This window comes from Poecilia formosa, unplaced genomic scaffold (assembly GCF_000485575.1).
Source record: "Poecilia formosa unplaced genomic scaffold, Poecilia_formosa-5.1.2 Scaffold1, whole genome shotgun sequence".
NCBI classification, from domain to species: Eukaryota; Metazoa; Chordata; class Actinopteri; order Cyprinodontiformes; family Poeciliidae; genus Poecilia; species Poecilia formosa.
In genome coordinates this window covers 2,310,277-2,338,055 of record NW_006799940.1, presented here as the reverse complement: position 1 = coordinate 2,338,055, position 27,779 = coordinate 2,310,277, and the positions used below count along the sequence as shown (strand labels likewise).

Sequence of the window (27,779 nt, the reverse complement as noted above, 5' to 3'; positions counted from 1 at the left end):
ATAAAGTTGTACCTTATCATTTACCCTATGTGTCGTCTCTACTTTCTGTTCACTGTCTCGGCCTCTTGTTCTCTCTCTCTCTCTCTGGCTGTCTGAGAATAGGTGAAATTAGCCTGAAATGATACAAGGTGACATCAGAGAAGCATGCACAGGCACACACATAGACAAGCTCCCACTTGTCACGCCTCAGCGGACCTTGTAGCGCAGCGCCAAGCCATCAAAGCCAAGACCCATATACATACACACCTTGGGTGTTAAAACATACACACCGGCTCGCGCAATCACACACTTAAAATACACGGCAACACACCGGCGCGCGTACGCACGCAGCCGCACACAGCGACACCCAGGAACGCTCAATGCAGTACTTTAATTGGAAGTGCTGAAGGCTGGAGAATTTCTCCTTCATCTCACAATGTTGTAATTGAATCTGAAACGTACATATGTGTGAGTGTGTGCTCGACTAATTCATGGGTTTCCATTGACAGCAACAGTAAAAACAGAAATGTGAGTTTGTTCTTCTGAGGAGTCTTTCAGTCCTGCCACCCCTGACTATCTTCTCCTCTCACCTCTCTTCTCCTAATGCAGGTTTTCAATTCAAATTCCAACCATCTCACTTCTTTTTTTTTTTTTTTGTTTGTTTGTTTTTTACAATCCGTCGTGGTGAAAAAAGAGCTGAGTCAAAAAGCGAAGCTCTTGATTTACCGGTCGGTCTACGTTCCCACCCTCATCTATGGTCATGAGCTTTGGGTCATGACCGAAAGAACGAGATCACGGATACAAGCGGCCGAAATGGGGAGGGAGGGAGGGATGGATGGACGGACGGACGGACGGACGGATGGATGTTTTTTACAAAAGCTCGTGATTCGGCTGCACTGACTGGGTGAAGGGACAGAATCCCGCTTGCTTTATTTTGAGTAATGGTCTTTGTAAAATACAATCGTATAATTAATATGAACATAAATAAACTGTAACATTTTAGACGCAATCTAAAATGCTCAATTTAGATGATAGATTCTGATTAAAAACCTGGATTGTGTTCAGGAATGAAAAGATTTTTGACTTCCCGATTATGCGATTTGCTTTTGAGTTTTCTCTTAAAAACATATTAAACTTTCAGTTTCAATTCAATAATAAAAAACAGCATCAAAATGTAACAGATTGTGTGTGACCAGCTCCAAAAAAACAGGAAGAGCTGGTGTAGAGAAACTTACCTACGCAGCATTGCTATTCAAAAGGGTTCATCCGATAATGGGAAATACTTAATTCGCACTCTCTCTGTTTGTTACATCAGAGACTTTAAAAAATATTGCCTCAAGGTGAGCAGGTTCAGGCTCAGTTTGACTTGAAAGGCATTTACTCTGATAAGAACGTTTGAACATGAATGAGTGTGTTGAGTGGGCTCCACCTAATTACAACCATTTTTTTCACTCCCTCTTTATCAAATGCAAGGCAGGAAAAAAAAAATCGGAAACTTTCCAGAACTCCAAAATTACTTTTTTTTTGATAATAAAGTAATTAATTAAGTTTTTTATTATATTTTTGGCCTTTTTCCCAACTTTTTTCAAGTATCTCATGTTGCCTTGTGATAACAAAATGAGTGTCTTGCTTTTGAACCTCTCTTTAGTTGGATGTTTTTCACCATTTGTGAACACTTTATTGGCTTAATGATTAGGTGATTAATCAAAGCAGTAATCGTTACTTGCAGCCCTTCAGCACACTCTCATCTGAGAGGCTGAAACAAATGAGTGTCTCCTTAATTACAGATTAATCATATAATAGTTTCAGCAGTAGGACTAGTAGACTTTCATTACAGATTAATACGCTGATCATTTTTCAACAAACTAGGCCGTCCTAAAGAACATAGATGCCAAACATTCTTAAATTACCCACTAAAATTTCCAAAAACCCACATCACCTTTGTTTAGTGTCTTCATTATTAACTCTATTAAAGTTTAAATTCTGCATGGCAGCAACTTAATTAAACACACTAAATAATCTGTTTACAGTCAATAGGACACTTGACCTGGAAATACATCACTCCTTAATGGCAACACCTTCTCAGTATGTCCTCCTTTATTTTTTATGTTATTTCATCGGAGCTGCATGTTTGTTGAGATAGTTGAGAGAGCGGGTTAAAACCTTCCACAGACACTATCTTTATGATATTCACCTCTCTCTTGCCCTTTTGCTCTGTATCTGTCCGCCCATCGTTAATCTCTATTACTATTCAAATGGTGACATTTAAAGCAGCGTCACATGCTGACCGACTGGCTGCCAGATAAGGCAGGAGAAAAAGGGGACTAGAGATGGAGAGATGGAGAGGAGGCCTGTTTTGTTCAGAGAACATTGGGAAATCTTCCTCACCTCTCCATTACCTCCCCTGTCCTCATGCTTCCCCGCCTGTAAATGAGTTCACCCAGGAGCCCTAAGCAGAGTCAGATTTCCCCCCATTCTCAGGAAAGTTGAACCATCCCCTCCTTTTTTTTAGTGTTTGTTCACCCATTTACCTCTCCACACACCCACTGCTCTGTTTATTGTCTCCTTGCCAGGGCTGTGCAGTATAAAGTTTAGTAGGAAAAGTGCCACTTTAGTTCTTCATTCTCAGATATAACGTTTCAGGAATGCTAAGATACTTCCATGTTTTGTACCAGTGACAAGAAAAATGAAACAAAGAAGTTTTACGGCTCACAATTAAGTGCCAAGATGACTTCAGACATCAGTGGCCTATAATGACCCATAAAACATCTTCACAATTAGATTCAATATCTGGGTGTGTCATTCTGAATGAGTCAGGGGGGAGAAATCACTTTGGCTTTAGTCAGCACTGGGCTTAGCTTAGACCCGAGAGTGCAGCTCTTCAAAAATCCCTAAACAACAAGTCTCAACTGGCTGCTTTTCCCCACTCTTCCCCCAGCACACTTGACCTCAAGAATGCTGACTGGCTGATTCACCACAGACACTCAGGCTGCATAAACTACAACCATATTATGACTCAAAGAGGAAAAAATCCAGGAAGGCAATTAATAATGTATTGCAGATCTGCTTGCCAGGCATCTAAACAAAAGTGATCTGCAATTCTGAAGGGTTTGAGGTTTTACTACACAGCTCAAAGAGTGAGAATGTGAGAATCAAGGCAGGTGAACCTTTCCCACAGAGTTATACAAATGCACTGAAAAGGGATCAATGCTGAACAGAATGGGGTCAGAATAATTGTTGGCAGTACTTGGGGCTGGATTTGGGTGGAGCACAAGCTGCTACACCTGAACATAATCGCATGCCGCCAAAGCCAACAAAGCTTCTTTACACTGCAACACTAAACCGTTCAGCAGAGTCCCTGATAGCTCACTGATAAGTCTCCAGGAGAATGCATTCAAAATAATGCTTTATCCTCTGTAGAGTATTTGAATGAGCCAATCACAGGGGCAGGCATGGGGCAGTTATTTTATAAGCCAATCAGGGCATGGCTGAGGTTTTTGGACTGGAAAACAAGTCTGGTGTGGCTGAGATAAGAGCAGAACAAACGCACATTAAACACTGACCCTTACAGACACACACAAACTGAAAACACACAAGGTAAGTAAGGCCAAATGAAGGAGGACAGTGGAAGTGAGGAGGACAGGGGGAAAAATGATGAGGAGGGAGAGTCTGAGGAGATGGAAACCCTGCAGTGAATTCAGAAAGAAATCCCATCCAAGAGATATAAGTAGGTTAAATCTGAAGCGGCTAGCTTAGCAAGTCAGCACTGAGGCCAATGACACACTGAACTGCCTGGCTGACTTCTCCGATTGTCCAGCAAGCGGGTTCAAAGGCTGCCTGACTGATTTACTGACTGACTGGCGGGTGGGTCGGATTTACTCTATCCTGTGTTTGTGCAGCTGAAGCAGTTCTGTTGTTCAGCCTGTCCGACAAAAAGCAGTTCTCCCCGCTGACACACAAAGAACAACCTGAAACAGCACTAATACTGGAGAGATCGGCAGAGATGAAGAGAGGGAGAAAAGACACAAATAAACACATAAAAAGCCTCTAGAATATCTAACTTCAAAGCAGAAAAATGGCCTAAAATAACAATTGAAAAATGTTTCTGGGACTTCTGTAACCAATAACAATCAAATATGAAAAAATAGCATGTCAAAGCAGCTCTTTTATCTGCAGTTGTGACACAGTTCTGTCGAACAACAAAAGATACCTAACGATAGCATTTACTGTCCTGGAGGAAATTTACTTTTTGCTGTGAGCACAGAAAGAGAACAATGCACAACACCGAAAACCGTAGGGACTCAAACAAAGGAAATAACATACAAATGGGAGTAACATGCAAGGAAGCCAGAGACCTACCAATGCATGTTCTGAGAGCGTCTGGAGAGATAAATACATATCATACGTTCCAGTCAGAGTGTTAGGTTGTCTCTGGTGAGGCTTAAAAGTGGTCCACGTTCGTTGCAAAGGGGCATAAATAAAAACCACAACTTTACATCACAATTATGTGTTTCATATGTGTGCATACAAACATAAACAAATATACTCAAAGGATTATTTCTATTCTAATTTAAGTATTTTTCTTTCTTTTTGCTTCCTGGAAAATGCTACTGCAACATTTGTTTTATTTACTGAATTTATTGCAAAGGAAGAGCAAAAATAAAAGTTCCCTTTCAAGAAATAAATTGGCTTAATAACTTTAAATATAATTATTTGTTGTAGATTAACCGAGTCCAAAAAGAATCCTTGACCCAGAACTTTTCAACAGATTAGAAAAATAATTACTCTTTTGATACATTGCCTATTATCTTATACAACGAAAGTTACGTTTCAAAAAGGATTTCAGACTATTTTGGGGTCTACTCCAGTTGCCATTTAAATCATAAAACCAAAGTTTTTCTTTTAACAAACTATATTGTGTTTTAATTCTACAAACAAAGGTGAAACCAAATACAGTTAAAGTGAACACGGTTTCTCCTTTGTCCCTTTACTTTTTCACACACATATAATCAGACACAATAGCCTGGAGACTAGCGCGAGTACAGTCTGCACAGAGTGGATGAATACATTATCGCGCGTGTTGTCACCTTCAGTTTTAAAAAGTGGTCAAACATCACTTACGGGCTGAAAGAGCTTGGGTCTGGAGACGTAAAGAGAGCGCAACAGTGACAGGGAGAGAAAGACGAGACGCCCTCCACTCCCTCCTTCCACAGCATGTGTGTGGTAAATGAGTTTTGGGAGTTCTTGTCTCTTTACGATAGCTGTAACTGGCCTGAGGACAGCTGTTATTACACTTCGCAACAGGGAAATGTTGTGTGTTCAGTCCAGGAGAAAGACACTGTGTGATAATGATTTCTAGAGAAAGACAGTGAAACTTTATAGTCATGTACTTTGAACTCTTTGCAAAGATATTTAAAGCCAGTTTAGTAAAACGTGTACACCAAATAATTCACCTGTATCTAGTTGAACAGGCCCCTCCTCTGTCTGACTCATAGGGAACAAAGGCCAGATACATATTGGTTGGTTAATAGGTGTGTGAGTATCTAGTCGTAGTTAAGTGACGAAGCTCAGTGCAGGAAATGAGTCCAACCGGTTTCTGACTAACATTCAGGTTATAAAGCACCGCCTCGGGGTTACTCAGGTTTACAGACGGATGTAAAAGCACACAAACCCCAGCGCACAGACACTAGACACCATTATTAGCCGTGCCTCTTCTCTTGTTTCTTTGTGTCTGTCTGCCTTTATGGAGGTCAGAACACAAATAAAATAGCTTGGTCTAGTGCTTAGTAATAAAAGACTTCTCTGGGCGGTTGAGGTTTTGAAATTTTCAAATATAAACACACCTTGTGTGACGCCATCGACTCAGAGTCACTGTCACCATTTCTTACTAAACAACTGAACGTAATTTAGTTATCCATTAATTTTGCCATTTTTTTAGTGATTACCAAAAAACATGTTTGTTTAACTGACCAACCATCATTAACTTAGAAATATTAATGGTTATAACAATCATCAGCATTTACAGCAGTGAATTACTTTACAATTATGCTTTTATTTAGAGTTTTCCTTTACCTACAAGTCAGGATTGAAGTATGTAAGAATAAATCTACAGAGAATAATAAAAAAAATATGTTAAATTGAGAAAGCCAGGCTTGTGTTACATAAAATGTTAGTCCTCTAACAGTTTGCAGATACACTAAAATCTTGTCAGCGTTGTAAAAACGTCACCTTGATTTTTACTCAAACTGACAGGAAACACTGTCCCTTGTAAGTGGAAAATGTTTCCTGACCTTGACAGAGTACCCAACCATTGAATTGAGGGCATTATTGCATGAGTGAATCTCTCGTCATTGTTCTGGCAACAGGAATGGAAAATGTCAAGTAATACAATGCTCTTTAAAGCAGCAAAAAGATCTCTAAGACTGCAAGGGTTCTGGAATACCATGAGAACAGCGTGAAAAAAAAAACAACAAAAAAATATTATTAGAGAAAGACATGGATAAAGAAAACCTTTACACGAATGTCGGCCATATGCATGACCCCAAAATGTCCATTTCTTGGGAAGTGTTTGTTTTTTTCCTTCATTTCAAAAGGAATGTGGGCTATTGCTCCAGGGCATCAGACTGTTTCATCAAGCATGGCCTCCTATTAAGTTGGCCCCTGTATGTTAAAGTCATGGGAAAAGACAAGAGCCTCAGAGAAACAAATACACAACAAATCAAGGACCTACAAAGCAGACATGACCACAAAACAGAAACATACGTCGAATACAAAACCCTATTTACTCTTTGTAGCATCACTGCTAGCATTTCAATGATGTAAAATGTGAGTGTACGTTGTTACATTTGCACTTTAATTGGTTAAATGGTTTTAAAATAACATCTAACTTTTTAGAATAATTTATGACTCCCAAAGTAGTATTTTTGCTTTCAGAAGTATATTGTTGCTAGTAATTAAAACACATATATACAACCTGCCTAACTAAAATTCATATTCATATCTACAAAGTTAGTTCAGAAGTTACAGCAAATGCATCTAATTGTTTAACTAGTGAGTGGCATGCTTTTGTCTATCTTGGATTTTAACAGCAGTTGCACATTTCATGTAATCCATCCCAAGTTTTGCTTTGGGTTATTTTGTGACCAAAAGATCTTAACGGTTGACAAATTCACAACTGGAGTCGCGTCTATGAAAGGCATGTTCTTTCTTTGTCCGTCGTGACGCTGATTCCTTACTAATATTCTCATCTAAAACATGTACAGAGCAACTAAAGTCATAGTGTGATTAGATTACACAAAGCTGGATTCTGATAAGGTGACTTCTAAGAGAAGTTGAATGCATTAATTTGCAAGGGAAAATATAAGCTTTGATCTTCAGGTGACAGCGAACTGCTCTTCTGAAGCTTTGTGGTTCTACCGACAATTGAATAAAGAAAACCTCTTTCTCGGTAACAACATACCTCTTTGGTTGCTTGTGTTTGTCAACGAGAGAGTTGGTCTAGACCTTTTAAACTTTCCCACAGTTTTGTCCTTATTAATATTTGTTCCCCTGTCACATGTGCACCCGTTTTTTTTCTTTTGTTTAATATACATCCCCTCACAATCACAGGCTTTCAGTCTCATTGTGGCATGTACCCACAATAAGTGCCAAGCAATTAACACTGTTTGTGTTCATTTTGCAAACAGGTTGGAACCTTGATAATAGAAAACAAGCACAGGCAGGCCACATTTCATTTACATCTATCTATGCGTTTCAGTCCTCCCCTCCTCGTGATCATTCATCACTCCTGTCACGACCACTAAACGCTCACAAACTCCACCACATTCTGTCTCCTCGTTCCTCCATGTCATCCTTCGTAGCAGACAGCCAGAAAATGCTGGTTTCTCTTTGGCTGGTCTCACAGGGAAACCATTGGGTGTTATACAACATCCCAACAATCATCGCTCTGTTTGGTTGTTGACTTGTGTCTGAGCTGAACTTACGCACACAAACAAGCCGGGTCGCTCTGTCTTACTCCAAAGAGAACACACAGGCGAACTCAGAGCGCAGTCTTTTTCTTGCTCACATTAATGAAAGTAATTGAAGTGGACAAGGGGCTTTGTAATTCTGAGAGAGACAGTGAGAGAGCAAGAGGTCATCTCCTTTAACTGTCCACTTCTCTCTGCCTCCTGTTCTGCAGGCAAAAGGGGGAGGGAGGACTGGACAAGGAAAGAAAAATAGAATAAAACTGATAGTGACAAAAAGAGGAAAGAAAAGAAAACTGAATATGTGGAAAGAGGAGCTCAAAGTTATAGCCAACATCTTGTATCCAAACTCAGAAAGTACTCAGAAAGGTCATATTTTAGAAAAAATACTTCTAAAAATACAAATTAAAAATTCAAACCATGTATGTATTTTCATGAGTTAGTACTTTGCTGTCCATTCTTTCCAACACAGTTCACACACTGTCATATGGAATGGATAGTTCATCTTCTGGATGTTTATGTTGAAGGAGTTATTTTGTTTGTAGGTGAACCTCAGCCAAAGTCTTGAGTTTTTCCTAGCTTCTCATCAGCTTTCAGTCACCATCCTTGACCAGTTTCCCTTTCCTGGCTAAGAAAAAGAGAACCCACAGCATGATGCCACCATTTCTATGTTTCACAGCAGATCCTGCGTCCTTAATGTGAGGTACATTGACAGTTTTCTGCATGAAAGCATTCTGCTTGTGAGTACAGAACTCATGTGCTCCAACATGAAATCTAAAGAACCTACTCTGTGATTTTAATTTGATCAAATTTGAAGAAGCCAGAGTTGTAGGCATACATTAACAAGACACTGAAAATGGCATGCAGAAAGAGATTTTCTAAAAAAAAAACAGGAAAACATATTGATGGATGACTGGTGGGCTGGTTGGATCTAGATTATTGGAATAAAGTAATATGTTACTGGTGCTACCTCAAGAGGGAAAGCAGCACACACAAAACGAGACATGTGTGCGGCCATGCCCAAAGGGGCAAAAGTTCATGCAATCAGGACTAAAAATGTGCCAGTGTTCTTCAATATGTCTCTCAAAATACATGAGTGTGTATGAGGCGATGCGCCGAGGGCATTGTGTTAAATCCACTCAGCTAGACGAAGAAACTAAAACAGCTTTCTTGGACTGAAGATGTAGCCACGGGCCATGTGGAAGGTTATGCATGTGTGTGTGCTGGCCTCAGGGTTGTGTGATTGTGTGTTAGAGGGACGGATTGCTTCATGCCTGGACTGACATGAAAGGTAGAAGGATAGATTGGGGATCTTCCCTCTCTTTAAGAACAAATCCATGAGATGAAGCCATACAAACACAGATATAAGTTTGAAAACTGTGTGTTTTAAGATGAAGGAGGTGAGAGAATTATTAATTAAAACATTTTTAAAATATGACTTATTTTACCATGTCACAATAAGGATGTACCACTTTGATGATGGGAATGAAAACACAAAAACCATTGTGTGCAAAAAAAAAAAAAAAAAAAAAAAAAAAAACAGGCCACTGCAACATAGCTTGCAAATTTGCAAATGATTGTCAACATTTATAAATCAAGCATGTCCCACGACAAAGAGGCAGAACAGAGACATAAAAAAGCAAATATGAGTTATAAGTACTGCTCCCTCTTGCTGTCTCACAGCCTGACCAAATATGTATAAAAGCTATCTGTAGAAAACACAACTTATTTTTATACAATTTCTTCCACTTCTGTGCTTCCTCCGACTGCATTTGGAGCACATTGCTGTTAGAGAAAACAGCTAACATCTCTTCTTCACTCAGAAACAGAGCTCGCACCTTAAATAAGTGAATGCAACTTAAAGCATGTAATGTATTGCATTCATTGACTGAAATAACGATTCGGTTTTATTTAGTTTTCAACTGTCCAAAGACTAAGCAACACCTCTCACTAACTGATTTGTCTAGTAATTAAAACAATTATTTCAGAACTACATATAGGTGCACTTTTGGTAAAAGTACAGAACTCCATAAAGTTAATATAAATCTTCTGGAAAGTTCTTGTCTTAACTGGGACCCCATATCCAACCTGATGTGGTCAACAAAATGTAAAATTATTTTTTTGCATATGATTGGTAATATGCAATGATGATCTTCACACCATCAGCAGAGTTTTTAAATGATAAAAAGTGTCAACACTGCATTTATAATACGACTAGCTACTTAGCTGTTATCCCCAAAGCACCCAACTGGTCGATGTGCTTCGTCTCCCACTGATCTTTGGAATATTAAAAGGGTGAATCTGTTGGTAACAGCAGAAAAGCTAAATTGAGCACATTCCTCAATACCGACTGAGTCTGATTTCATTATAGATAAATCAGATTAATCTATTCAATCTCTTTTTCTTTCAATCTTTCGGGGCCTTTTTCATTTCTTTGCTTTTTTTTCCTCCCCTATTTCTACATGTTTCCTTTCTCATTTTTTCATTCTGTCCATTTCGTTTGAGATCCTTTGCATTGCATTTTACCAGATCTGACTTTTTCATGTCTGTCATTCTATGTATCAGCTTGCCTGTCGGTCTAATATAATAAGCACGGACACAGCTGAGGAGTGGCAGTGCGAGAAGAAAGGAGTGTGTAGTGGGGAGAATCCAGCGGGAAAGAGGAGAGGAGCATAAAAAAAGGTGCTGTGTTAAAAAGCTGAGTCCACCACAGCAGTCACAACAAATTCATCTCTCCCTCTTCCCGTTCTTTCCTTCTTTTGCAATACCCTCACTTTGATACAAGCTGGCCTCAGTAATACAATAAAGGACTTGGCTCAGCTCTGTGTGTCAGCATGCAGGAGTGAGTGTGTGAAACGTGTGGGTGTGTGTGCGTAAGGTAGACGACACCTCTTACTCCCTACTCTCCGTCTCATCATTGCAGCTGTTCCACAGAGGTGTGTTTCAATATATCACCCTGTCACACGCACACACATACACACAGACACGGTCCCTGCTTAATAAGCGGTATTCAGAGCTCTTGGGTTTATAGAAAGCTGAAACTGCACTCCTACACAAAACTGGAGCCTTTCTAACTTCCCTTCATTTCTTTCTTTATGCCCTTTATTCTTTTTTGTCTTTGTTGCCATTTTTTTTTCATTTATTTCTCTTTTCATTTCGGTTCCTTTCTTCTGGTCCTTCTTTTTGAAGTTCTTTTTAATTTATTCACTCTCTTATTCCACAAGGAATAGCTTTCCTTAAAGCAAATTCTTCCCTATTTACACTATTTGTATTCCAGAAAAAGTAACAGCTGGATAAAAGGAGGGAGAAAAGCTAGAAGAACCTACAAAACAGTTACACCATCTTTTCCAGGGAAACACTGGGTCCTGCGACTCGTCCAATTGTTACTTTAGTGTAACACATGCCTAAACATTACTACAGAGTAAACACACACCCACATGGCAAAAAACACTCCCCTTCAGTTGCAGAATCCTTCAGCAGGGCAGCACGCAGCACCGCTCTGGAACGGTCTGAGACGTGTGACAAAAAGAAGTCTGAACTGATCTGGTCTCAAAAATCCCCAAGTCCCAGTCCAATCAAACAATCATGGGATAAGTCAGTACAAGCCCAAACCACAGAGGCCCAACACAACAATCCACAAGATGCTAAGTAGCCTCTGCCAGACACTATTGGAGAGCCCCCCAAGACTCTGTGTTGATGCTCCACTGGATTACAGTTCATTTGGTTCCATCAAAGGGAAAGGCACTAGATTAAATAATGTTGTTGTGGTTCAAAGGTGTGGATGGTCTGATATATGAAGCTTCAGCTATCTCTTCCTCTGACTGTCAATAAAATAATGCAAAGCTAAGTGTTTTTTTAAGTAAATTGAGATATCTCACAAGCTGTACTTATTAAATAAAATTAAATACTTGATATATTAAGCAGCATTTGGATGACACAAGCACTTTTCATGCAAACTTAAAACATGGAAAAATATTTCTTAACTTATGGACAAATATAGAAATGGATTAGCAGCTGTTAGTGTCACATTTCTTACTGAATAGTTATAATTTTCAATACTGGAGTGTCATATGTGAAATAACATACACTTCTGTCTCCATCCTACAGAAAAATGTATCTGACTTCAACTGTCCTCAATGCTCATTCAAATGATTAAATACATTGCATAGTTTCGGCTCCCTCCTTTCGTCACTCAAGAACATTGAAATTTCCATTCTAAGGGACGTTTAAACACTGTTTAGTACAATAAAACACTATTGTGTCATTTGCTTCGCTTCACAGCAAAGCATCACGTTAAGTGCGAGCAATCTGTCAGTGGTCTGCTGACTTTCAAACATGGGGCAGAAGGAGAAAGGAGGAAAAAAAGAGGAAAAAGAGCAAAGGAAGAGCCAGAGGAGGAGAGTGGACACCTGGATGGGTCCAGAAGCTCTGCAGGGTGTAGGGGAGAAATCAAGAAGACGGGAGGATGGGTAGAAGGGTGGGCACTTTCTTTCAGCTGTTTCCCATATGGGTGAGTATGTGTGTGTGTGTGTGTGTGTGTGTAGGGTCCATATGTGCATTAGTGCTGGAGGAGTTGAACAGGGGGCCTGCCAGATGGACAACACACACACACACACAAGTGACAGTTTCCGCCCACTATCCTCATGCAACTAGAGTTCGGCAGTTCTTCTCCATGCAAGGAGCATGCATACAGTATTCTCACTTTTGAAGCTTCGACTTATGAACAGAAGGTGTTCTTGCTCAGCAAATCAAGAAAAAGGATTTCATGACCAGTCCTGCACAATTCAGCAGCATTGGCACTGTAAGTTAGCTATGCTATTTAGGCTGACTAACTATGCGTACAGTAATAAATTTGATTACGATATTTTAACATTACAGAGTTTCTGATACTGACTTGGATGTTCCAGGATGTGCATAAACAAATCCATCTTCAGTCCATGGCAAGATAGTATTGATGTTATATTGTTAGTTTTGGTGTTTTTTTGTATAATATACAGGATACAAGAACAGCAATCAAAATATTTTTCTTCTCGTATCACATTGCAGCCATAAGCAGTCATTAACTATTCATATTAGAAGCAGAGGTGCCGTCACACCACTGTGTGAGGGGAAGCAGTGGATGTAAATATTTCAGAACAAATGTATAGTAATTGGGGGAGAGGGGGGTGGGGTCCACACATAAAGTTGTGTTTATCATCTTATATATTCACAGCAAGTCATACTTGCATTAGTTACTCCCATGACAATTCAGATCCTGTCCACAACTTTCAGATTTCTAAAAGGTCACTAACATTTCTGAATTCAGTTGCAGAAATGTCTCGACAAGTCAGAGAAGACTCAGTTTTGCAAACAGCATCTTACAACTGACTTGATTTCTTTGGTAGCTAACTTTGAGACTTCTCCCTGCTGTCATTGTTGTCAATGAAACCAGATGTCTCAAAATGTAACAGTTTTGGAGTCTCTGGAAAATGCATGAACACATGAACTTTAAAAAGCTCTATTTTTTTATATTTTTTAGCATACAGTCATGCAGCAAACCTAAAGCCCTCCTCTAAAAGTCGCTGTTCCTCTACTAGCCAACCAGGAGTTCAGGTAGTCTTAACCAAACGTTTTGCCATCACTTGACTGATGAAATACTCTGAAAGTCACCCAATAATGCTATATTCTATAATTATTAAATAAAATAGGCCAGGACTGTATGCACAAGAGTAGGTGGGACTCATATCAGACTGTAGGAGACAAGATGGATATGGATCAGGAAAGAGTCTATGCTCTCTCTCCTGCTAAGTGGTCACATGTAAAGCAAACTCTTATGATTCCATATGAGTTTGTAAATGGTTACAGTGACACAGTTTGGATTTTTGAACTTCTGAACAGATTGTTAGGATGAAAACTGACAAACTGATACAACTCCAGCTATAAACCACAAGTCAGAATGTGTTAAGAATTCCATTTTTTGAATTATTTACAGTATTAATTGGGCAAAATGTCCAAAGTGGAGAATAAAAAAAGAAAAGAAAAAAAAGTCCAACCAAAACTGGAAAGTAAATTTGCATATGCATGACACGAGCTTCACTTTAAAGTACAACCAAGAAGTGTACTTCATGTCAAGTCAAACCAAAACCATTTTCATTAAGATCCTACAAAGCTCTCAAAGAAAATTGTCTCTTTTGAACCCGATCAACCTTTCCCTCTTAGCACACGCAAACACACCCTCCAATATGCACACACACACTCTTCAAACCCTTAGCACTTACCACAGATCATCCACTAAACCAGTTCATTGTGAATGTGTGTTAGCCGCTCCCTTTCAGTGTGCTGAGGTTAAAGGTTAAATGACGGCCATTAAGATTCATCTGAGTTCACAACCAGCAAACCAATCACCCAACACTTTCACGGGCACACACACAAAATGTGCATAATGAAATCGGAGGGACGCTGTATCAAAGAGCAGCAATTGTCTCTGCTCTTCTGTTTGTCTCTTGTCTGTCATTTAGCAAAAACTGAAATCCCTGAATGCATAATGAATGCAGTAATTGTAGTGCTAAACAGTCCAATAATTTTCTGCACATTTTTCTCTCATTGTTTTTTTTTTTCTTCCTATTCTGTAAAGTGATTTTTGCAATAGGACCTGTTCTGTGACTTCAGTGGAAATCGCCATAAATCGGTTTCTGTACAGCTGACCGTCTCTCTGTGGATCTGTCGTGACATGCTGTTGACACATTTCACAATACTGGCTCTGTTTGCCCTCCCGCTGCCTCCCGGGATGAATAAAGGAAAAGAAGGACGGGGTGAAGAGGGTTACAGATAGAGGGGACAAAGGGAGGGATGAATAAAGCAATGATTGAAGTCATTCCATCTTCACACCTACAGATTGGAAATCCACAAGCAATTTCCTACTTTGACAATGTTTACCATGGGAAAATAAAAAAAATAAATAAATAAAAAAGAGTCCATGCAAGGGTGTTTTATTTGCCTTTCCGTTAATCCTTCCTTTACTGGCAAATTCACAGACTTACTAACAAGAAACTGACTTTTTTTTTTTTTCCATCTGAAATTCTACACACTTATGCAAACACATCCAGCAGATAAACACTCTGCAGGATGGATGAGCAGACCCCGCATCAGTCCCAGCATGCCTCCCTGCTCTCAGGCAGGGGACTCTGTCAGCACCGCAGTTTATTGTCAGGACACATCATCAGCAGCCACGGCAACTAATTAAGACCTGCCTGTCAGGCCTATGGTCACTGCGGATGTGTGAAAACATATACAAACAGACAAACACATTCGTGTAATTAGCTACCTGTCATAAACACACACGAACTTGGAAAAAAAAAGGGAAAAACTCTTCAGCTAGTGTCACTGTGTCTGCCAAGAGACGTCAACACATTCAGTGTGTTACTCACTAGTTATTAGTCACACACCCAAACCTAACTCCTGATAGTAACGTACTCAAAGATGCAATATAATAAGCTCTTTTATTTGTTATGGGCAGATTTTTGAGGATGGTTCTGATCAGAGAAGATCTTCTACACACTACTTTACAAAAACAGGTTAGGTGCATATTTTCTGATGCACCACTAAAATCCAGTAGGTGTAGAAAAAATAAAAAATATAATGTAATGTTCCTCACTAGAGATGTTCTTGTTAGTTAAGGTGGAATTCCTTCCATTAGGGTGATTTTTGGATATTTTTAAAAATTTATTTGGAGTTTTAGACAAAATAATAGGAACCTTCTCTAATACTAAGTTCTATCCACTGATTACCATTTCCATGTTTTGGTTGACATAGCATGATCAGTTGAATTACAAGTAGGACAGAACACAACTGTTTTGATTATATGAGTTAAATAAATTATATATTTTATTTATATATTGTATTTTTTTCTTTCCAACTTTTGACATGCAACATAAAAGCATCATGCAAGGGAAAATTAGTCAATTTTCTTGCCAATTGATGTATTTGTTTGTATGAATGGTACTTTGATTTCTTATTTTGCATGTAATGAATTTACTCAAATATAAATTAATCCCATTTATGTCGATCTCTGCTTAATTTATTTCACGACAACATGAAATTAGATTTAAACTGTTCACTCCATTGCTGAGGTCAAACTGAAACTGCTCCAGCAACATGCTTAGGAATGTGAAACAGAAACAGGCCCCCTGAAAGACAAACAGGCTGATTTCAGAGCAGAAAACAGCCAATCAGCACGCAGAACTCCAGTCACTTGGCAATGTAAACATGCACACACACGACCTAGAATGAAAAGCAAAGTTCAGAGCACATCTGTTAGGTGAACATCTTGCAATATCTCCCCTGTATTAGTCAGAGAGAAACCTAATTACAATTAATTAATAATAAATGTGAAAGCTTGTTCATTTTTTTACATAGCAGGAGAGTTTTATTAGAATTAAACCTTAACCCAATCGTAGGATTGAAAAGAATGGAAACAGCTTGCTGCAATGAAAAAAAAAAAAAAAATCAAGAAAAATATTAAGACCTGCATCCTATCAAAATAGCTAACTTCCACTGCCTCCCTCCCTCCTCTGTTATCAGCAGAAATGAAGGTTGGAAAAGAAAAAAAACATGCAGCTGCAAGCGTTTGTTGTGTCAGTCTGCTCTTGTCTGCTCTGTTCTTGCATACTTTCCTTATCATACTTCAAAAAGCTCTTGCTCCATCTCCCATATATGCATTTCCCCCACTACTCCTCTGCAACATTAACTCTCATTTCACTCTCCTCTATTTTGTGAAGGATTATAGTTCAGGCTTGTGCCACGCAGGTGGTGGCTTGCAACATACATCTAAATAGCTTCTTATGGTTATGAGTCAGAACACCACCCAATACTTTTCTGTTTTTTTTTTTGTTTATTTGTTTTGTTTTGTCAAACGTTCCATTGGTCTGTTTAACTCAGCAGAAACAACACTGCACACCTATTTGGCAACTCAAACTGCTGTCAAACGATGGAGAAAAAAAACCCTCGACTTTGGCAAGGTAAAAACCAGAAAAATAGACTGCCATTTCAGCTTGAAATCCAAGAGGCATCATCATGGGATTCAATTACTACTCAAAAGTCTGAGGATTTTAAGGTAATCTAATTTAGTACATGGCAACCGGAAGTGTAATTAATTCACAATCTGCTCCATGTGGGGTGCATAACAACACACATCTCTGCAGGGATATTTTTTTCAGTTTTATTCCTTCAACAAGGTTATAGATATAAAAACAGATATCAACAACAACAGTGTATTGAACTCCACGCTATTATGATAAAATAAGCTGATTTTGCAGCCGCCAAGAAAAAGGATTCACACCTAGTTGGGCATAAAAGACAGAAAACTTGCCATAACTGCCAGATTTGACTAAAGCAACAACTCTGCCAACTGCTTTAAGCCCACTCTTTGTTCACAACATCGTTTAGAAAGGTTGGATTTTTTTTTTATTTATCGTATGTAGGTGGAGACTCTCCACTTGGATGAGTTGGCTACAAGCAATGTTGGGCTTTTTTTTTTTTTTTCCTTCTAAGAGACCAGGCAATATGATTAAAGTGACTCACGCTCTCGGGAATCCCTGGAGAAGTGGTATACTCTGTGTTGGTCTAAATCAGTCCAAACTTTATCATGGATTCACAATTTAATGAAGGAAAGGTGGGATTAAGTTAACCCTTTGCCTGACGTTTTACATTATTATCTATTTTTCAATTGTATAATTGGTATAAATCAGCAGAGATGCACTTGTTATGCTTTTCCTGGCCAATTCTGACTTTCAGTTTCTAAAAGTTCTCACCACTTCTAATTTTAACTGATTCCGATTTTTATCCTAAGGACTATAACTTATAAAAGAGAAAACATGCCAAAAGAAAAGTACAGTGTTTTTAAATCCAACAGAAAATAAAGGCTTTACAAAATTATCTCAATTTATGCATCGAAAGTATATATCTCTAACCTTTTTTTGACATGCTCAATGTATAAAGCATCAAAGTCTAAGCAATCAGTGTAGTTTTGAGGAATCTAATACAAAACAATCTTACTTTACAATTTTAATCCTGCAAATCTCAGATCTGAGCCAATCAAAGTAAAACTCTAGAATGTTTTGCTTGGAAATTTCAAACTCATTAAACATTTTGTGCACATTATGGACAATTAAAATCTTCCTTGAGATCTGACCTGCTGATTTTTTTCTAAAGCAATAACACACAAAAGCTCAATTATATAAAATTTGTTTTAAATCTACAAATAGATGCAATTAACCTTAACTGAAAAAGGCGCAGCAGGTTTCTTCATAGAAAAAAGTAGTTTTAAATCCGACAGAAAAAGAGTTCATTCAAGGATTATCTCCATTTGTTCATCAAAGCTTATGTTTCTAACCTACATTTGATAAGGAAGTGCATCAGAGACTATGCTGTTTGTTAATGCCTTTGCCAACCAAAAATGAAGGAGTTTCCAGTTTTGTTGCATTTATAAAATATGGAAGTAAACTTTGTACTTTTTGCTGTCAAACAATCAGAGCCAATCAATGGAAATCTGATCTATTTCGATCCGTGGATAAATTACCAGAGCATCACTAAGAAGCATTCCTGCTTTCACACTTGCATAAGAGTATTTCTTTCACATCACCTGTACAAAAGAGCACTATTCAATGTCACAAATTATGAGGATTACCACTTATTATTTGCATCATAAAACATATCCTCTAAATGCATATTGTCATCTAATGAGCTCACATTAGGCCACAACACTGCTCCAGTTTACCAAACCCATTGCTCTCCTTCTTTTCTAACTTCTGCTCCCTCAATTAAAGTCCCCCTTCCCCTCCTTCTGCCTCTGTTGCTCTCTTTGGACCACTAACCTTGATTCACTGTTCTACTCAACACAGCCTTAGGCTGGGACACACAAAAATGCTGTGCATGTACAGACAGGCAGATTTACAAGCAAACACACAACAGCATCCACTGAAAGGACCATATATACACGCTCCCTAAAGTGGTAAAGTAGAAGCGGTTAATGTGGGGCCATTGTGAGGGGAACGCGTGGCTAACCAAAACCACATGTAGTCGACGTTCTCACTCACTCTGGTCAGAGGTATGTGAGAGTTAAGAGTGTGTTTGTGAGTGTGAAGGGGGAGGTGTGATAGAAAGCAGGCCTCAGAAGGAGAGGCAGAGTGAGCTCATGGCTGGGCTGCAACATTTATTCAAGCAGGGAGTAGTTGTGTTGAGCAGACATGTTTGAGGTGTCCAGCTGTGACTGTGGTCTGCTCCAAAGACCGTTGCTGGAGAGCAACAAGTCATAACGAGGACAGAGTGTAATTTGCTGCATGGCAACACAAACATAGCAAAACTGTGTTGTTGTTTTTTTGGAAGTATTTCCAAATAAAATCTTTTATCTCATTAGGAAGCAATTTATCTCCTTCTCTCGTTGCCACATCATCTTGCCATCTGAAATACTGATCTGCACATAATTACCTAATAAAAATGTCATTTCCTTTACCTGTGATCAAGAAACTACATTTCACATCTTCATTACCAACTCTTGTGCAATGCTGAAGTCACATCTATAAAAACAGCAACTTTTAACTTGAATGAAAACAAAACAATGAAAGTGGAATTAAACTGCACATATATCGAAAAGTTATACAATAATGTAATTTTAATGGTGGTTTTTCTGTATTTCTGCAGATCCTTAAGATCTTTTGACATTTGCATTCATTTTCTTTACATTATTTTTCAATTGCACTTGTCTGAGTGAGAGAAATAGGAAAAAGCATTTCAGTATATTGGATTTTAGTTTGTATTTTAATTCTTGCTTGCCACTTAAAATAAGTTGACATAACTCGTAACACAAGACCTGAAATATTAAATGTCCAAATCCTTACGCAAGTCATATAGATATACAGTCGGTACACAAAGTATTCAGCCTCTTTGAATTTTCACTCTTTGTTTCATTGCAGCTGTTTGCTAAAATCAAAAAAGATCATATTATTTCTCATGAATGTACACTCAGCATCCCATTTTGACATAAAAAAACCCATGAAATGTAGAAATTTTTGCAAATGTATTAAAAAAGAAAAATAGAAATATCCCACAGTATGCTTTTGAGTCATCAACTTGTCTGTCATGGAACATGTTTTCCAAAAGATTGGGTGCCTTTTGAAAATCTTAGCACTGAAGTCAGCAATCACACACAAAACCTGTTGTTTTAAAAATATAGATCAGTTATGCCAAAAGTTTTAAATGTACATTTTTATATGTCTTTTACAATAAGAGTACAGCTGTGCTTTACAGCAACTCTTCTCCTTTGGTGTGATGTGGCCTAAGCTATAAAAAATATTTAAATATTTGTCATGGCAGAAATCTGTGCAAAAAATGCTTTGAATGTTGTTATAGCTTATGCTATAAATTTTTTTTGTTAAAAATTTAATTTGCTAAAATTTGTAAGTGCAGGTCAAAGCTGTATAAAAAAAATCAAACTATGGAAATCAGCAGCAGAGTTGCCTGCTCCATCGCTGGTTCTCCAGCACCTTGAGTCATCTTTAAAACTCAACACACAAAGACAGCTGTAGTTGTGTTTTAAACCTATACTTAACTTCAAGTAACCTGCTTTGTGGGACTAATCCAGTGAGACAGAGCGACACTGTGTGTTAAGGTAGTATGGTGCGATTGTGTGTGTGTTTGTGCCTGATCCTTAGCTTAAGAGACAGTTAATGTCATTGAGAGGTAGCACTGTATCTGCTAACCGTTACTCCAACTAGACAGCTCGCTTGGCACACACTCTCCAATAACAGGCACACACAGGTTTCACACAAACACACTTTATTTACTTTTGGCCCAACTCAGTCATAGGAAAAATTAACATGGCTACCTGATACAAAGGAGGACCTTTTTTTAAAAAAAAATCTAAAATGTTTTACATTTTAAGTTCCTCTTCTGGGTGACTCAGGAAAGATTCAGGAACAAAACATTGAGACAAAATCCTCACAACATCTTTCCTGCAAGTCTGAGAGACTGTGATTTAAAGGGGAAAAAAATATGGCAAAGACAAAGGGGTGAGAATGATCTCTGCCTGCATGACATGGTAGAGAAGATTTTGTACTTAGGATTTTGAGCAATCAGATAAATTGTTGCCTTTTAGAGCTACATTCACTGGCACCAGCTGGAAATACTTAAGTAGATTACAGCTTCCTTCTTTGATGTGAAACAGTTTTAAGGTAAGCTGGTTTAAAGAGTTTTCCTCCTCAACCATTGTTCTGTTGTTACCCCAACTTTCTCTTTTCCATCTGCAAATTCCACCTTAAGCAAACCCTAGTGCTTTACCCATGTAATGCAACACCACTGAATGTGGATTTGGAAACCCCACTCATGCTCTTGTTGTGTGTGTGTGTGTGTGTGGGGGGGGGGGGATAAGGAAACTGGAGAAACAAGAAGGAACGGGAGTGGGAGCAACAGATTGTGTAGTAGAGGTAAATGTAGAGGGGGTGGTAAAGAGGAGGACAGCAGGAGAAAAGAGTGGAGGAAAAAGGAGTGCGTGAGAAGGGGGAGGGTTTCATAAACATTGTGTTGCTGTGGGTCATAAATTCCAAGCAGGAGAACTAGAAGAGGGGGGAAGAGGTAACCTAACCATTGCTAAAAAAAAAAGAAGGGAGTTTCAGTTAATTAATAGATTTTCCTTCACCCCTTCAGCAAAAGTTAAGTTTACTAAATATCAGCAACTCAGAGGAGTTTAGGTTTGTCAAAGTAACATGTCAGGCTTTCACTCTCATGACTTTCGTCTATGACTGAAGACGTTGCATGTCCTATTTTGGCATCTTTCTTTGTGCACATGTTTTGCAGCTGTATGCCTGTTGGGAGTTTCTCTGCCTTTTCGTTCTTAACATCCGTCCAATGGAAAGGGCGCACTGTGTAGACCTTTTCAAACAACTCTGGGCTTCTCTAATCTAAGCCGGCAAACTCAGATTAAGGGTTTCCCACCAAAAGTTGATTCAGCGTTGCTCCAGAAAACTCAGAAAAACGAGTGCCTCGGGGGAGTTACTGTCTCAGTGGCTGTTCTCACGCTGCAGTCAATGGAAACCAAGGAAAAACTATTGTGTAGTCTCATGAATGCATTAATATAAATCTCTAAGATGCCTGTTTGTGGGTATGAGGCTGAGATACTCCTCAGTTTTGGCTATTAGTTCTTCACCGTAGCTTATTTTAATGCAGCTCACTTCCTCACAGTGATGTTCGAGCTCTTTTTCATTATGTGAGCAGTAAACATGTCAGGTTTAACGTTATCTGTGGAAGCGGAGTAAAGCATGAAGGGGCATGTGGGCACCAAAAAAAGACTAAGATATACCCACTAGATCTGACAAATCCAAATCTCTGGTTTGATTTATTTGACTCATAATATTCTGGCGTAAACTCCAGCAGGCCATTTTGGCACAGAATTGTTTCGATTAATTTTGCCTTTACTTCTAGTAAGTTAAGCACGAAGTTAGTAAAATACATGTGGGCATACTCCTCTAATAATTTACAATACAGACACATGTCAAAAATATCCATTATCAGGGTGTTTATTTTAAAATGTAAAAAAAATATATTTTAAAGGGTGCTACTTACGTAAAAGAAAAGATCTATCTAGCCGATACACAGATAAATTTGCTGTAATTTCATTAAATATAAAACCTTTAATTAGATGCTTAATCGTTTCTGCTTAGCTTAATTTGCCTGTCTCTGGATTAAGCTTTGTACAACATTTTACCAGTAAATTGGAAAGTTATACAAGATAAGCGAAAGATGATTCATTTAGATTGTAAACATCAAAGGTCCAATATTCTCCTTTTATCATCGTCATTTTCAAAAATAATTAGCCTCCCTGATGCTATCACTCACATTTTGGTGGATAACAACCTGCAGTTGTCACCAGAGAAATTCCAGCAAATTTTTAAAACTCCATCAGATTAGGTGGTCTTTTGGTTATGACCTGTTGATTTAAGTTCATTCCACAGATTTCAAATGGGTTTCAAGTCAAGGTTTTGTGCAAGTCAGTCAATATTATTCACGTTAATGCTCTGGGAACAGTCCTTTACCAGCAGCAATATTTTTGGGCCATTGTCATGATGGAAGACAAAGAGATGGCTCAGACTATGTCTTACACGTGGCTGCTTTAGGTTTTCTTTCAAACCATCTTTTTTCCATGGTTCCTTCCACTTTGACAAGATTCCCAGTTTCAGGCAGAGTGAAGCCACCAGTTTCACTGTATTGACATTTTAAAAAATGAGCAACATCTCTATGGCAAGGACTCTAGTTTCATCTGATCCAACCAAAGAACATTCCTGCAGCATGCATAGTCTTTGACCAGGTCTGGCTAAAAGGTGTCACTTCTGCAAAGGGGAGTTCTTCTTGATCTGCAACTTTGCAGCCTCTGAATCGTGACCTGGCCGAGTCATTAATTAGCATCCTTGCAGTTGTTCTAAGATCTGTAGACGCCTCTCATGAGTTTTTTCTTCAAGATTCTTTGAAACCTTTCATTTCCTGTCTCTTTCAGGTTTGTACTGGGGTTTTGTGGTTCCTTTTGAACTACTGATGATTCTTCCCACCGCAGTCCTTGATGCTTGGAAATGCTGTGAGAACTTTATTGATTCCTCTTCTGCTTTTTAAACATCAACTCTTTTTCCAAGTCGAAACTGATTTCTTTTGTTGTTTTTTACAACTGACAGCTCCAGTCCTAACTGAACTTCCTTACAGCATGTACATTAGGAGAAACCTTCTTAATTTTCATCTAGATATCATCTAGATTTTCATCTTTTAGTGTATTTGGTTTTTGAACAATTAAAATAGTAAATTACGAGCAGTTTTTAAGCGTATACTCAGATACAAGCTATTCACAGATGGTTATGGTCCATAAGCCCACCAAATACAGAGTGTCTATTGTATTTTTAATCACTATGTATGTCATTTATGTAAATAAACTATAAAAAATAAACTGATAAGCCATGCGGACAAAGTAATATGTGTATGGGTACAAAAAGAAGCAGCAATTGCTATATATGAAGCTGCAAAGGGAAAAACTGACCAGGGATTGAACAGACTGTGGTTGAGATTTTGATCTGGTGGCCACCAGTTGTGCTGAACCCACATTATCTTCTCTTTTCTGTTGTTTTTTTTTAAATAATTTTCTAATACTCTCAGAGAGCTTAGCCACCATCATAAACCCATCATGAGTGGGTTTAATGGTACAGAAATGTTTTCAGTATGGACCTTTTGATTTAGAGCACATTACATCACTTTTAAGCATCAAGGACTGGAGTGGGAAGAATCGTCAGTGGTTCAAAGTTTACATAACTTTGAACAGGTACGATTAAGCAGATAAAAATAAAAGTGCATGGAGATGCACAACAGACATTGAGGACCCCTGCTATCGTTCTATGTTTGGCAACAACAAATGACATACAGAGATGCTCAAACCCCCAACTCTTAGGAACCAACAGTGGTAATACAACCCAAAAAGCTATATTTCAAACTGAACTCCTGAATTATGGTCTTATCACAGGGAGTGTTTCAGACATCAAGGCTGAGATGGACCAGCCAGAAAACTGACAGAGATGCAGACAGCCACTCAACATTTTAATGTCTGTCTCCACACTCCCACACACAGCCTGTCTTTTAGAGTGAGTGACGGTAGGTGCGTATACACGATCACTGTCAGGCTGACCATGTGTCTGCAGTCATCTGCAGCAAGGAAGGACATAGAAAAGCTGGCAGGGACACGGACACACTAAACGACAGATTAAGGTGGCAGACAGATTTTGAGTGAAAAGTGACTATTTTGAGTGACTATAAGATCATTTGGTGGAAAAATTGGAATATCTGATGAAAGATTTTTATCTCCATAAAAACAGAGGAACAGAAGTGTGGTGATGTGAAGATATGTGACCGTGGATGAAGATGATAATCTTAATGGACTGGACAGCTAGTTCTCTTTAAGCCCCTGATTTGCACAAGCTTCATGCCCACACAAACGCACACAGACACAAGAGGGTTTACATATCTCAAAAGCTTTCCACCACGTCTGATCTGAAATCAGCTTAAATTGGAGAGGGCTGACAGAAAGGAACGTAAGGGCACTGACAATCTGTCCTTTCATAACATGAAGATGAACATGCAGAAGCTTCGTGGATGAGAGTGAATGAAGCTCAATGCCATGTGGAAAGTCTTCATAAAAAAATAAAGAGATCAGAATTGAGCTTTTCTCATGCTGCAACTTGATTGCTCTTGGCAACTTTTGTGGATTGTACCTTGCATTTCTCTGACAGATGTCTTTATAACTGAACTAATAGAAACCTTTTATTAGCCTGCGTCCAAAGCTGAATGCAGAGGAGCCACAAGGCTTTTTTCAGTTCACCTGAGGATACGTGCAGATCGGTTGTCTGATCTGTTCAAAACAACAAAAACCTCAACAGAATAAGACACAAATGAAGTAAAAGAGGCTACGCATAGTTTGTCTGATCCAGACAAATTAATTAAAAATTGCATAAACCAAATGAAAAAAAAAAAAATTCTATTACTTTAGTCTTAATACAAACAAACAAAAAAAAACTAAACAGACGTATTTGAAAAGGCTAACCCAGGCTTAGCTAAACTTTAACCAATAAGCCATCAATATCCCCTCCTGCAAATGACTCTCAGAGGTTTGGCTCAACCTGTGTCTCATCAAACATTTGCTAAACTTCCTGAGGAGTTACAGGAATTAGTTACACTGAATAAGAGAGTAAAACTTATTAACATATAAGTTACATATATTTCTGTGAAATTCTTCTTTTTCAACTGTTGTAGATTCATCTTTGGGGCACTTTTGTTAAAATTATACAGGCTTTAGTATACTTTTTTATACATGTTTAATCATGCATTAAACATGGGTTGTAAATGACAAACAGGTTTATGTGCGCTTTAGTCCTTATAACCCAACACAGAGAAATGCTGGAGCATCCCACTGATAGTTGGAGATTGCCCTTTTTTCCTTCAAAATGAATCATTATTTTAGTTTTTTTTGAGTGAAAAGAACTGCTCTGTGGTAAAGAGCTGTTTCTTACAATCCAGACAGAAAATTCAAATCCATTCCCACAAAAGGTTTATGCAAACAGTTACCATCGCTTTAATTACTTCAAAATTAAGCAATAATAAATTATGCTTATTCTGTTAAACTGGTTTTATCTCTTTTCATCTAATCTTTCAATTTTAATGAGTTTTCTTTGCACAGCTTTTATTATTTTAAATACACTTTCTAAAGAACGTTGATTTGATAGAAATTGCAGCAGTATCTTGGCTTTCCTTATCAAAAGCAATTTATTAATCCAGCTTTTAAAGGACTTAGGATAAGAGCTGATACAAAACAAAACAAACCCATTTTCCCATGACTTAACAGCATTTAATGGGTTTTCATTAAATCAAAAACATTTTTTGAATTCATTCAATAGCTTGACTTTTTGGTGCACTGCATTCCAATTCATGCATGGTAACATTTTGTAGCATAAAAGAGTGCTACCTTTTAAAAAGTAACAGAAGATTAAGTATTCAGTCTATATTTGAATGGGAAAAAAAAATCTGCTTTGTTAATTAAAAACCTTGAGGGAAACCACGCAGCCACAAAGAAAACTCTCTGCCTCCTGGGCCAATATTCTCTTTAGTGTTTTACTTCCCTGTCACGTTCACAACGAAGAACAGCTATCTTAAAATGTACTGTTTGCTACGAGTGTTTGTGTGTGAAACTGAGAAAAACAGAAAACAGATGGAGGGAAAAAAAATAAAAATATGCAACATGGGAGAAGAGAAATAAAAGAGAAAATAAAAGTGGAAAGAAGGTGTTCTACTACGGAGAGAACAAAGTTCCTCTGAGCTCCTTTATAGGAGAGCAGGCTCGGCTAAACAAACAGCACCTGGAAACTTCAAAACCCCCAACAGCTGTCTAACTATACAGAAGGACAGACAGACAAAACAGGAAAGGAGACACAAAGACAAGCGGCAAGCAGATTAATTGGCAGCAGGATAAGCGGAATCATAACTACAAGCGACAACAAGCCGGTACAAGATTGCTTCAAGTATTTCAGCGGTTCAAGCTATTTATGTAGAGGAAAGAAAATCACGACAGACACGGCCTTAAGGTGTGTGAATCACTGAAACTTCTTTGACATTCAATCAAGTAATCAAGGAGTAAATCCAACAAACTGCAATGTCATAAAAAAAATACTATAACAGTGAAAACTATAAACTATACCTACAAGCGTTGCTTAAAAAGATGCATGGAAGAAATTGTTAATGGTGTTACGGTGAGTTTAAAAAGTATCAAAATAACAGCTGAGCCGTTAGTTTCCAATGGGATGGGTGTGCAAAACCAAAAAGCCTCTGGAAGGTGTAATGGAGGACGGTAAATAATGAGAACAACAGATGTCAGGCTGGAAACAGAACCTAGAGTTAAAGCCATGGAATAATTATGACAACACTAAAAGAACGATGAAACATGAAACACAGCTCTTTGCCGACAAGTCGTAACTCACCCTTTTCTGCGCGCCCCAAGTGAGCTGGATCCAGCAGAAGCAAAGCAGAGAATAATAGGACAGAATTAGATTAGAAAGCATGCAAAGGTTCACAGATGCAAGAGATGTTCTCTGTATTCATTATTTACCATCAAATAGATAAGCTCTTCTAAAACCACACAACTGAAGCTAATTATTTGCACAGATTATCTTGATGTCATTAGACAAAATTGTTTGTTTTATGTAATGTTTCCAGAAAGTGAGGAAAAAGTCTTTAAAAGTAAATTCAAACATTTATGACTAAGTTTCCAAACACAAACTTTCTGCTTTT

General features: G+C 38.3%; 1 protein-coding gene across 17 annotated transcripts in view; it reads right to left on the bottom strand.

Moving 5' to 3' along the window:
• Positions 1-27,779, bottom strand: part of ptprk (protein tyrosine phosphatase receptor type K) — a 100,944-nt gene that overhangs the window by 67,154 nt on the left and 6,011 nt on the right. For 15 of the 17 annotated variants that reach the window (XM_016668194.1, XM_016668204.1, XM_016668197.1 and 12 more), the window contains exon 2: positions 27,470-27,493. The exons of the other annotated variants lie outside the window; for them this stretch is intronic. In XM_016668194.1, coding sequence (XP_016523680.1) covers positions 27,470-27,493 — 24 coding nt within the window. The remainder of the gene's footprint in view (positions 1-27,469; positions 27,494-27,779) is intronic. 17 annotated transcript variants of the gene reach the window in all.